The sequence below is a fragment of the Aplysia californica genome, unplaced genomic scaffold (genome assembly GCF_000002075.1).
Source record: "Aplysia californica isolate F4 #8 unplaced genomic scaffold, AplCal3.0 scaffold00781, whole genome shotgun sequence".
In the NCBI taxonomy this organism is placed as follows: domain Eukaryota; kingdom Metazoa; phylum Mollusca; class Gastropoda; order Aplysiida; family Aplysiidae; genus Aplysia; species Aplysia californica.
Window position 1 is genome coordinate 177,395 of NW_004798051.1, and position 11,942 is coordinate 189,336.

The 11,942-nt window shown below is 39.3% G+C and overlaps 1 protein-coding gene across 1 annotated transcript in view; it reads left to right on the forward strand.

The window, feature by feature from the left end:
* Positions 1-4,374: 4,374 nt before the first annotated feature.
* The window catches only part of LOC101858742 (cholesterol 25-hydroxylase-like protein 1, member 2), a 19,466-nt gene continuing 11,898 nt past the window's right edge, over positions 4,375-11,942 (forward strand). Inside the window, exons 1-2 of the mRNA XM_005109466.3 lie at positions 4,375-4,457; positions 8,945-9,081. Of these exons, the coding sequence (XP_005109523.1) occupies positions 8,995-9,081 (87 nt within the window). The 5' untranslated portion in view covers positions 4,375-4,457; positions 8,945-8,994. The remainder of the gene's footprint in view (positions 4,458-8,944; positions 9,082-11,942) is intronic.

Sequence of the window (11,942 nt, forward strand, 5' to 3'; positions counted from 1 at the left end):
CATTGAGTCAATTCATAAAGAAGGCTTATCCAGAACCTCGTATAAGCAAGTCGCTCTCTCAAACCTGGAGTGATGAAACCACGCAAAAGCAGATCGGCGCACCAGGTGAGGGTTGCGAGTTTTTTAAATACTTTCTCTTCATAATTTAACCTAGTGCGTTTGACACAATGTGAAGAAGGACTGGGAGAAGACATTTAGGCAAAAAAACCGACTTTCAAAAAAATTGAGGGTTACGAGGTTTCATCACTCCACCATCGATATATGTTATATTATATTGCATTATATTATATTATAATAAATAATATAATATTACATTATAATATACATTATATAATATATATAGGTGTGTGTGTGTGCTTGTGTGTGAGAGTGTGTGTATACATGCTGTCTGTCCTAGTAGTTCTTCCTTCTACGATAAAGTCTCGGCTTTTATTTTAATTAGAGGAATTCTGTTTCTTCGGGTCTTCTTCTGTGTGCTCGCTTACTGTGTCCAACTCATCCCGGGTTTGTCGAAAGAGGGTCGAAACAGCCTTCCTCCGGAAATGATATGATCAAGTTAAGTCAGCTGATAAAATGTTATCCGTCCTTTTTTTTCGTGTATCAATCTCTCGATTGTCAAAAAACAAAACAAACAAACAGCAAAAACAACAGATCTTTGAAACCCCACAGTGTGGAGACGTGTATTCGGAGCAACTGGTAAACATGTAAATTTTCAATGTTATGTAAGGTGTTAAACTAATGCAAGGGAAATGAATCCGTTTATCAAGCTCTTTTTGAAGTCTTAGTCTTCGACTGTCTTGTTCAAAATATTTTCTTTGCGTGGCTAAACGTATTAACTTTTTTTGTGACTAACTTTATGCTTAATAGACGTTATACTTCGAGAATGTTTTCTTTCTTTTGAGCCCTTCCTGCCACGCTTCCGCCTCCTTTCATAGTCAATAGAATGGATGATGGCTGATTTAAGCCCCCAGAAACGGTAAGTGGGCTTAAGCATCAACCACACGGGAAGGCACGTTCAGTATAATACAAATTGTGCAATAAAAAAAAAAAGCGAAATAACTATGTGCAATAAAATCTTAACAATGTTATACAAGCAGCAAACCGATAACATGAAAGCGCAGACAATGGCCAACTAATTCTATGTCTATGTAACCCTCCAACTCTTTCTGCACACACACACACACACACACACACACACACACACACACACACACACACACACACACACACACACACACACACACACACACACACACACTTTAATTCACCAACCCAGTTGGTCGTGTTTGCCTCTTGACCAAGATAAACTGTTGGACTGCTAACGGATTGCAGGGGGTCTTGGGTGGGGGCGGGGGAGATGGGGGGGAGGAGGGGGGGGGTCAACGTTTGTTCCTTGTTCTGCTATAAACCGAGACTGAGGTCAGTTTCTCAACTCACGTAATTACAAGACCGTGTGTACCTGACGAAAGAGTTAGCAACCCCGGTTATACGATATCTCTTTCAGATCTAATCTTGCTGAATGTCAGCAAGTAGGACTTTTTGCTTTTTGCGCCCGGTTAAAGTCAACAAATTTTCACCTCAATGTGATTAACTAAGAGGTCTAAGAGCTTTGTTATCTTCGTTTTTGTCTTCGGGGTTTAACGTCCGTCATTTAGCTTTTGTTGTTGTTGCTATACATGTCTTTTATCCTCTTTGACGCGCTTTAAATTATTTAAGAAGTCGGCTGCTTCGATTTTTCCAGCCATTTGAAACGGAGGCTTTGTAGGATATGCCTCAGAAGCAAAGCGTAGAGAATCCTGTGAGGGAATTTCACTCGCATCTTTTGTTTGCGAGAACGCAGAGCTGAACAGGAAAATTTGCAGTTACTCCGGTAAACAGCGTGGGCAGCTTAACACATACATGACGTAATTTGTCTACCTTAGGAGAAGAAAATAAATTTATGGCTTCACGGTCAAGTTTAGTCAGCTAGCTTCTGATAGACCCAATTGGAGAGCAGCAATATATGAGGACATCAAATCATAATATTATTATGAGGCTTCACAGATAAATTAGAAATGCTAAAGCCAAGAGAAAATCCCACGAGCTAGGCACTTCAACAAATGTAAATGCAGCTTATAAAAATTCAAAATGTGGCATAGTCTTCTATTACAAAAGTTTGACTAGTCCCATTGGCGATAGCAGAAGCCACACTAATACCATTTCTTTCATTTGGTTTAAGAAATATTTTCCTCTACAGAAACATTGGCCATCGTCAGGCATTGGAGGACGAACTAATTTTAATAGTACTTTTTAAACTCCAACATGAGTTGTTCAGCTGGTATTTCCGGTTAAGGTGTGAGTAACAATGTATTTAATCTTCAGAAAAATTTCCCAAGGCATTGGAGGTGAGAAAAACAACAGGATTTAATAACTTCCGTCCAGGCTACTGAACAAAGATCATAGTCTTACTTTTTAAAACTTTTTTATCCTCTGTTGCAGTTTTCTGTGGAAGGCCAGCTCCACAGCTTCTTCAGTTCTAATATTATGTGTTCTCATGGTTACCTCGACACCCTCGATCCACCTTATTGGTTGGCCTTCCTCTTCCTTTACAGCCTGAGTACTTGGTGTTGTAGGCTCTCGAGGCTGGTTGGCCAGGTGACATACGGAACAGGTGGCCAAACCATTTTATTCTCTGTCTTTCTATATAATGCAAACAGGACCCAATTCCGACAGTTGCTCTTACTTCTTCATTTCTCCGCCTGTCTCGTCTTGTGAAGTTAAGGGTTTGGCATAGTAACTGTCGTAATTGTAGGTGTTTAACACCCCTATCAACCTTGGTTAGGTCACTCTGGAGGCCGTCTGTTTCGGCCCTGCCCGCCAAAGCCAACCAACCCACTGTGAAAGGTATACCACGTCCCAGCAGACAAATCGAGCGCCTAACTGGTTTACTGTAGTACATTGTAAAGGTGTTAAGCTCCCTGGACATACATTATCTATGTTTTACTTTAGAACATAAATGTATGCATCACACGAGCTGGAAAGTCAAATTTTCTCTTCTTCTTTTTCTTGTTCCTGTTATACTACTACTACTACTACAACTACTACTACTACTACTACTACTACTACTACTACTACTACTACTACTACTACGACTACTACTACTACGACTACTACTACTACGACTACTATTACTACTTCTGTTTCAGTTTCCTCCCCCTTCTGTGTTTAAAAAAATGCGTGTGGTAAGCAAAGAAATGGCTCTCATGTGGCACTGCCTTTTTAGTACAAGATTAAAATTTTAACCAGGTACTCGTAGCTAGTTTTATGAGGATACCACACAATACATGACTACTAAGTGAACATTTAGGCAACATAGTTTAGTTTGTCCCCCACGCTCATATGACCTTGTGCAGTTGCGAGCGTCGTAAAACACTTACCAAAATTTTTTTTAAAAATCATTAGAATCTGCTTTTGGTGTACGCTCATACGCGAATCGCTTCATTCTGTGGGCTTTCAGTTAGGTGAATATAGCAGGTTAAGTTAAATTGACATGCTAAATACAGCGAAATCTTTCTCGTCACTCGAGAAAATCAGACCTCTTAATTTTGGTTGTCTTTTAATAATAATAAAAGATAGCTTTTGTATAGCGCAAATACACGTTAACAGCGGGCTCTATGCGCTTCACAATCTATACTATTACCCCCAGCAGACCTGAGAGCATTCTGAAACAACCTCAACTTACTGGGAAGCATACAGTGCAAGCAGCCATTTATAGGCTCTAAAACACTAACATACTTACAAGAACTTTGGCTGTCTATGGCCAGGTACCCATTCCCACCACGGTGAGGTGATGAAAATTCGTGTAAAGTGCCTTTCTCAAGGACACAACGTAGCCCCTCGGCTCGAACCCCTGAACCCGCAACCTCAAGATTATGAGTCCGCTAGCCTAACCACTGGGCCACTGACGCCACAATAGATCCTTAGTTTGTGTCTGAGATGTAGATCTAGGCCTATTTCGTAGAACACAACGTGCGTCCCCGTGTGGTTATGGCCTACTCTATGAGGCTAGCATATAAAATTGAACGTGTTGTAACATTACTGTATGGGGCATTATCCGCACTTCAAAGGTAAAAACAGCCAAAATGCAGATTTGTTGCTCAGACTTGGTTCACTTCAGATTGAATGATAAATAAATAATGGCCTGTCGCCATGAATGGTCTGCGAGGTTGATAAGAGCATTATCTCTCGTGTCATACCCTGTATAAGAACCAGCAGAGAGAGAGAGAGAGAGAGAGAGAGAGAGAGAGAGAGAGAGAGAGAGAGAGAGAGAGAGAGAGAGAGAGAGAGAGAGAGGGATAACTGTTGGATATTAGAGCATGCATCAGATCAAGTTAACGTTGTTTGTGCGTGGAGCGAGCAGGACTAGGTCCTAGGCAGGGGTCTTTAAGATTTTCCAATACAGCGGAGACTTTTACAAGGTTACGATTGTTCTAGAGTGTTGTATCCAAGTAATAACAGTGAACAGTTTTGTTTTATTTTGGATGGTAATCTTTTGATATTCTTATTCTGTTATGCTGTTTTCGTAAAATGTGAGTGTTGGATCTGTGCAGTAAGGATTCTTTAATTTGCTTTCCAAACGAAATTTCCTGCACGGTGAGGTAAAGATATAAGTATGTTAGAAAGTTTTAACATAGCGCTGTTAACTGATGTATTTCTTTTGTCAGATTAATATGAAAAGCGTAATCCAGATCTTCGCTCAAGCCTATTCGGAAATTATTTAGGGAGCACAATAATATAGATTCTAGTTCTAATCTTTATATTTGAAAACTGCAGTAAAGAAAGCGACCCAAGTCGCACAGTTGAAATTGTTTTTGGGGTTCCTCGCCCATTTCTAAGAGATTGACACCATATGCCTAGTAGAAAAAGGGGCATCTGATAGTTTCCAATAGTGTATTACGTATATAATTTTTATGACATGTAAGAGGTACAGATTATATTTAACATACTTCCAATGCAATTTGGTGTTACAAGAGAACAACAAACACAAAAATGAAGGAGGGGAGAGAAGGATGATAGATATTTGATAGGAAAGATTGAGCAAACCACAGCAGAACACTTATTTTCTCTTAACTTGAAATAAAAGTAACTGAAAAATTGGCCACTTTTTGGAGTTGTCTTTAAAAAAAATAATTCTGGTCTGCCTTAAAATTAAACCCTGAGCTTTAGCCTTTTCATAATTCAGTCTGGCCTACTGCTGAATAAAAAGCATAAAAAACAAACAAAGATATAATGAATGACTATTGGACCCTTATCCCTTTCAGTGAGAAAAAAAATAGATAACGAATCCGAAAGAAAACTCTAGATCTGGAACAATTACAAAGACAGAAGTAATGAGATTTTTGCCAAAGCTCGATTATTATTACACAGTGGTCCTTATCTTTCACCCCAGTACAGACTTTACTGAAAGTAACAATGGTGTCTCACCCTGTGTTTTCTCAACAAGATACTTTCTCTTTATTAAAAAAAAAAAAATCCACCCAAACAGCTCAACATCTACAACTTTCATATCTCCACTCATTCACCTTGATTGATTAGTTTTTTTCTTTCAATGTTCGTTCTTCTTTTTCTTCTCCTTCACTATTATCACCACTTTCCCCACCAACTCCCCCTCATTTCCCGACCCCTCACCTATTTTTTTTGCTCGGCCATGAACAAAATATCGGATATCAAGGGAAAGCAGCCTCCAAGAATAGGAACGACAGAGTGTAGAAATATACATGCACAACAAAAGGAGTATTCTAAATTACATGCATAAACCCCCCCCCTCCTCCCCCAGAAAAAAACACAAATTAAATATACATGAATACCAAAAAAAAAAACAAAAAAAAAACCCAAAACAAATTAAAATAACATCAAATAAAGCAATGAAATAAAAATCAAATGACAATAGAATGAAATAAATAATCAAAGAAAATGAAAAAGAAAGAATAGAATACCATTTTAAAAAACATATAACAGTGTCAGCAAGGCTTGAAAGTCAGGTATAAGGAAAGTAAAAAGCTGTGACAGATCATGACAATGTCATCTGCAGACGTCTTTGGTAATACGTATTTTTTCAATTATCATGTTTTCATGTCCAAGATCGAGAACTTTGTAAATTTGTTAGCTTCGGCCTAGATTGGTCACAAAATTGTTATATTTTGGGGGGCTTTTTTTAGGTCGAATTCGTCGAATGCAGTAGCTCTTTAACCCTATCCGTACGCCTTGGGGTCATTTTGTACCCCCGGGGTTGTATTATTCACATTTTAGAGTACTTTTAGTACGAAGATCTCTTTGAAACTTTCAATACTTCTCAAAAAATCATTTTGAAAGACTGCTATGCTAAGCATACGGATCGGATTAATGAGTAAATTCCCTCTTTGGAAAGTGGTGTCACAGAGATACTCATGTCGTATGGATACGATAGTAAAACACGACGTATGGATAGGGTTAACTAGTTTTGTGTTAGCAAACAGTTTTGGAACTTGTGGGTTGTCTTGCTATAGCTTGTTCTTTTTCCCCTGACCGCAGTTAAAACAAGCTAAAAGGAAACCCCTGTTTAATCTTCTCAGTTCTTTGCATACGGGTCTAAACGTTGAATGACCTAGCATCTTCAACGTGAGCAATTTGAAGGCAAGATTACTGTAAGTCATTTTATTCTAATTTTTCTGTGCATGCATCCAAAGAACGGTTTTCAAAGAAGGCACAAGGAAAAAAACTTTTTTTTTAACCATTGGATCAAGATCTTTAAAAAATCCAACTATATTTTTGTTTGGTCGCTGGCCTGCAGAAGTGCCATACAAAGTTTCGAGGGCATAGGTAAATTAATAAATGAGTTAGAATTTGTTTTTAACGCGAACAGACGAAAGTGAACAAGCTTATAACAGGGATTATCCACTGTCTGTGTGTTTTGCTCAGGTTAGTGCTCTTTTGCTGTGCCTATCAGAGACATCGGTTTCTGTTGAAAACGTAAGCCTAAGACAATATCTCTTTTGTTCAAGTTTTGAAAACTAAAAATAATATTATTTGACGCTTGAGTATCTATAAGACTTCGAGCTATCATGTCATATCTCGCCGAAGGGCTTGAATGGTATGTCTAGGTTGTATGTTCAGTGGCGTTACTACAAGGTCGTGTCTGTCTGTCTGTCTGTCTGTCTGTCTGTCTGTCTGTCTGTCTGTCTGTCTGTCTGTCTGTCTGTCTGTCTGTCTGTCTCTCTGTCTGTCTGTTCCTTTCTTTCTTTCTTTCTTTCTCTCTCTCTCTCTCTCTCTCTCTCTCTTTCTCTCTCTCTCTCTCTCCCCCCCTCTCTCTCCCTCTGTGTTGGGGGGGGGGGGGGGGGATGGTTGATGGTGGAGCACAGCAAAATAAATAAAATCGTTGCATTGCAATACTTGACAAAATAATAAAAAGATATTATAAAGCTTTTTAACTCGCTATTTCCTCAAAAGGTAACGCAAACTTTAACAGCTTTTGCTCCATTGCAAGATTCTAACACAATGAAAAAATTATCGATTATTATTATGTAATAGTGGATACCGAGATCCCGGCACAAAGAATGAGATAGTACAATTTTGATAAAATACCTTCCACACGTAGGACAATAACTCGCGTCTTTTGCAAAGAAGGCGGTCACCTATAACTGTTGCACCACACACACCAGTGCAGTGGAGCTGGGTTCTTAGTTCCACATGTCAAATGTACTGATACTTACTGAGTATTTATTTACTTTCCACTTAATTTTTACTGTTTCATCCTCTGTTGCGCTAAGCGTCGAGGGGAGATGCAGTTCTCTGTGGTAGGCCAGCTACGCAGCTCTTTCAATTGGAATATTAGGATTACTTGTCGGGGTTTCCTTGACACATCCAATCCACCTTTTGCGTGGCCTTCCTCTTCCTTTACAGCCTGAGTGCTTGGTGTCATAGGCTCTCGAGGCTGGCTTGCTTGATGGCATACGTAACAGGTGGCTAAAGCATTTTATTCTGTCTTTCTATGAAATGCTGGCAGGATTCTGTGCCAGAGTAGCTGCTCTTACTTGAACTTCATTTCTCTGGGGGTGTTAATGGTTTTGTGGAGACATTTCATTTTTCATGCAGTGATTTTGCTTTCATACGTTTTACTTAATGTCCAGGTTGGCACTGGTAGCATAATGTTGGTATGAATATAGAAGTGATAAGCCGCCTCTTTGCGTCCATGGAGATGTTTGGATGAGATATGAGGGGTGCAGCTGTTAGGTGACAGCGTTGGCCTTTTGAGTTCTCATTTCTATTTCTCTGTTTATGGACCCGTTTTCGGAAAAAGTGTTGCCAAATTATTTAAATTCCTTCATCTGTTTCAGTTGTTTTCTATCGACATGGATGTTCAAGGAACTATGGTTTTGGCTCAGTTTCATAACTTCTGTTTTTGATGTGCTTATTTTCATGTCAAATTTCTCGGAGCATGATTGGTTCGGTTCGGTTCGGTTCAATTTGGTAGTATGATTTTGGAGGCTTTGTTGGTTTGGATCAATAAGACATGGTCTCCTTCGAATATAGGTTCATTGAGGAGTTCTGAGCTTTGGATTGTCTTTATAGATTAAACATAGAAGGGAGAAAAAACGCCTTCATGTCGTACTCCAGATCTTACTTTGAACCAGTCTGTATTGTGTGTAAAGATACACAGAGAAAAGCTTGAATGATTTTTTTCCACAAGTGGAAAAAGCGGTAAAAGTAAACTTTGAGCCTCCATTCCAAACTTGACAAAATGTCAAAATTTGCTCTTACCGACCAAGTGACGTCCTTTACTGTAGCAAAACAGATTCATATATAAGGTACGAGTTCAGAAATAAAATCCGTTAGGGACTTGAAAAAATTATTTCTTGTTTGCTCCAGGTGGGTGTTCGGAAACTCATTTCCCTTTTATGTTAATGTCTCCATGTGTCTTTTTTCTCAGGTCAAACCAGGTAGAACATCAGGAGATAATTAGACAGCTTCTGAGTCAGTATGGATCCGGTGTCCACCATCAACGCTACAAATACCACACTGCAGTCAGCTGCCGAGGCTCTCCAGGAGGAGAAAAGACTGTTACAGGTACTCTGATGTACTTTAAATGTGCACCTCATCCTTAGCTCAGTGAGTATCGTACTGTGCAACGACACTGATGCCAATAGTTGGAAACGATAACAGAACATTTCTGAATGTAATGCGGGGTGCCCACAGCCATGGTTGGTTCGGTTCATTTCGGTTCGGTAGGCGGGGCTAACAGGATTGAGGACGCAAAGCGACCATCGTGACACAAACCGATCGCCAGACTCACTCTCAGCCTTAAAAAAAAAACGCGTCTGTTTTCAGGCCTCGAGTCGGGCGATCGGTTGGCGATCGGTTGGCTATCGGTTGGCTATCGGTTGGCTATCGGTTGGCTATCGGTTGGCGATCGGTTGGCTATCGGTTGGCTATCGGTTGGCTATCGGTTGGCTATCGGTTGGCGATCGGTTGGCTATCGGTTTGCCGATCCCCCAATGGGCACTGGGTATAAGTCAGTTCTTTTGGTAGACTTTAAGACTCTCCGCTCACTATCAAAGATAAACATCAAACCTAAAAGGCATGCCTAGTAAATAACCTTACAGTGCTGAATAAACCGATTCCTTAGGGCCTTTCTCGTGTGAAAGTACAGGGGGATTAAAAAAAAACATCTCCCCCCCCCCAAAGCAACTGTACCACTTGTTTCTCAATATCTCGCACACAATTTGTACAAGAATTTTATAATTGGGAACAAATATAATTTATTCAAAAGAAATTTGTTTGACATAAAATTCATAAGGAATAAATTATTTTCGAAAACAGAAATAAAAAACCACCTATAATTAATGCAAAATGTGCCAATTTAAACAAGCTTGTCAGGAAAGTTAGTAAATGATTGGAGTTTTTTTCTTTCCTTTTATTTTAAAGATCTATCTTTCCATCCCAGTAACCTTTAGACAATATTTCTTTTCTCCTACAGAGTTAAAACATTATTTTCTTTTAAATTCTGGAATTTCGAGAACCAAGGGTCTATATGTCCTCCTTTGGACCCGACACATTTGAAAGTACGTAATATTCAGTGGTGGCCAAACACAAGGATCCTCTCAATGAGTGCTCAAAGCCACACACACTGTACAACTTACAGTACGGAGCTGTTTCGAGAGGAAATAGGGAAGGGGGGGGGGAGGGTGAGGTTTCTCAAATAGATATCATATCATTTGTAGAGTTGATATAACCTGAAAGGTGAATATGGGCTTTTCCAAGGAACCAAATGTCATACAGGAAATGTTCACGCTTTTCAAACAACCGAGGAATCATGAACACATTGCTTTCTTCTGATAGCTTCGGGAACGGGAAAATGGTACAGTCGTAGATGAAAATATGCTTTGAGAATGTGGACCGTTGAGATGAAGGAAAGTCATTGCTGTAGGCATCGTCTACGGACAGATGCCTCATGGGGCTCATCTATTGAATTCTGCACCCTGGTGACGTTTAAAGGGATGCAAATGGTGTGTTTTTGACCTGCAGTGGTCGTTTTGTTTAGGAATAATTAGTTCTGATTCTCTACAGGTCCTGTTAAGATGCTGTAGTTTGCAATATGGCACTATTGTTGGGATTTTTAGTGGTAGGCCTAATGCAAACTGGTGCGTCATGCAGCAAAAATGGGGACATAGCTGAAAATGGCTTTTTACGCGCTATGAAGAGGAAATATTGGGTGGATTTATCTAAAATGAATATCAGACAAATTTCTTTTGCCTTCCAAATATTGTGTACAAATTTGAAATACAAAACGTCAGTGTGGAGGAAAATATTAACAAAAAAATAGCGCAGTTTTTTTTAATCACCCTGTAGATGAACAGTGCTGAATTGTGTGAACTGAAGAAAAATTAACGACAGGCAAACAGATACGATGTTTGTTGGTCGCCGAGAGTGTGATCTACCAGGGCAATGGCTTTTACGTTCAGTTCTAGAAATAAATGTTCAACTATGATTTGAGACGCCTATGATTGAGGGTGTGTGCGATTACATAACTCCCTGTACGTTTTTATTAAGGTCAAGAATGTCACTGTAGGGATTGAAACTTTAAACTGTTGTCCAGTGTGTCATCAAGCGGACTGAAAGTAGTTTCGCTCTGTTTCGTTACTTCCTTCCCAGTTTTTTAATTTAAACAGAAAAAAACCCACAAAAAAGAGGCAAAGTTATGGTTCTGATCTGGGTGTTTTCTTCTTTATTCTTTAAAAAACAACAACAATTATTTCAATTTTTTTTCAAACTTCAAAACATTAAGTGGGTGTCCGTAGGATGACGCTGATGTCATGTGACTCTAACTTTCCTGTCATATTTTCTGTTCTTTCTTAGATAAAGCCACATTGTGTGTGCTTGTGTTTGTGTGTGTGTGTGTGTGTGTGTGTGTGTTTGTGTGTGTGTGTGTGTGTGTGTGTTTGTGTGTGTGTGTTTGTGTGTGTGTTTGTGTGTGTGTGTGCTTGTGTGTGTATTTGAGTGTGTTTGTGTGTGTGTGCATGTGTCAAATCCTATTACATGTGGCTTTGGCATGCCCAGGATAAATAAACTTTGTCAAATACTTTGAGTGATATAGCTTTCAATTCAATTAAAGTAGTGGGAAAGTGTTAGATCTATGTTTTTAATGCAAAGTCTAAAACAAATGTTTATAAAAGTATTATTTCTAGAGACATTTACCTGGAACATGCAAAACCAAAGATCTTAATAGCATTATGAAAAAAATATTTTGTTTAGTTTAGTTGCAATTGTCTGTCTTTCTGTCTGTCTGTCTGTCTGGTATCCACTCCCCATCTCTCTCTCCCCCTTCCCCTGCTCTGGTTGTCTCCCTCTTTATCTCGCTCTCTCTCTGTCTCTATCTCTCTGTCTCTGTCTCTGTCTCTGTCTCTCTGTCTCTCTCTCTCTCTCTCTCT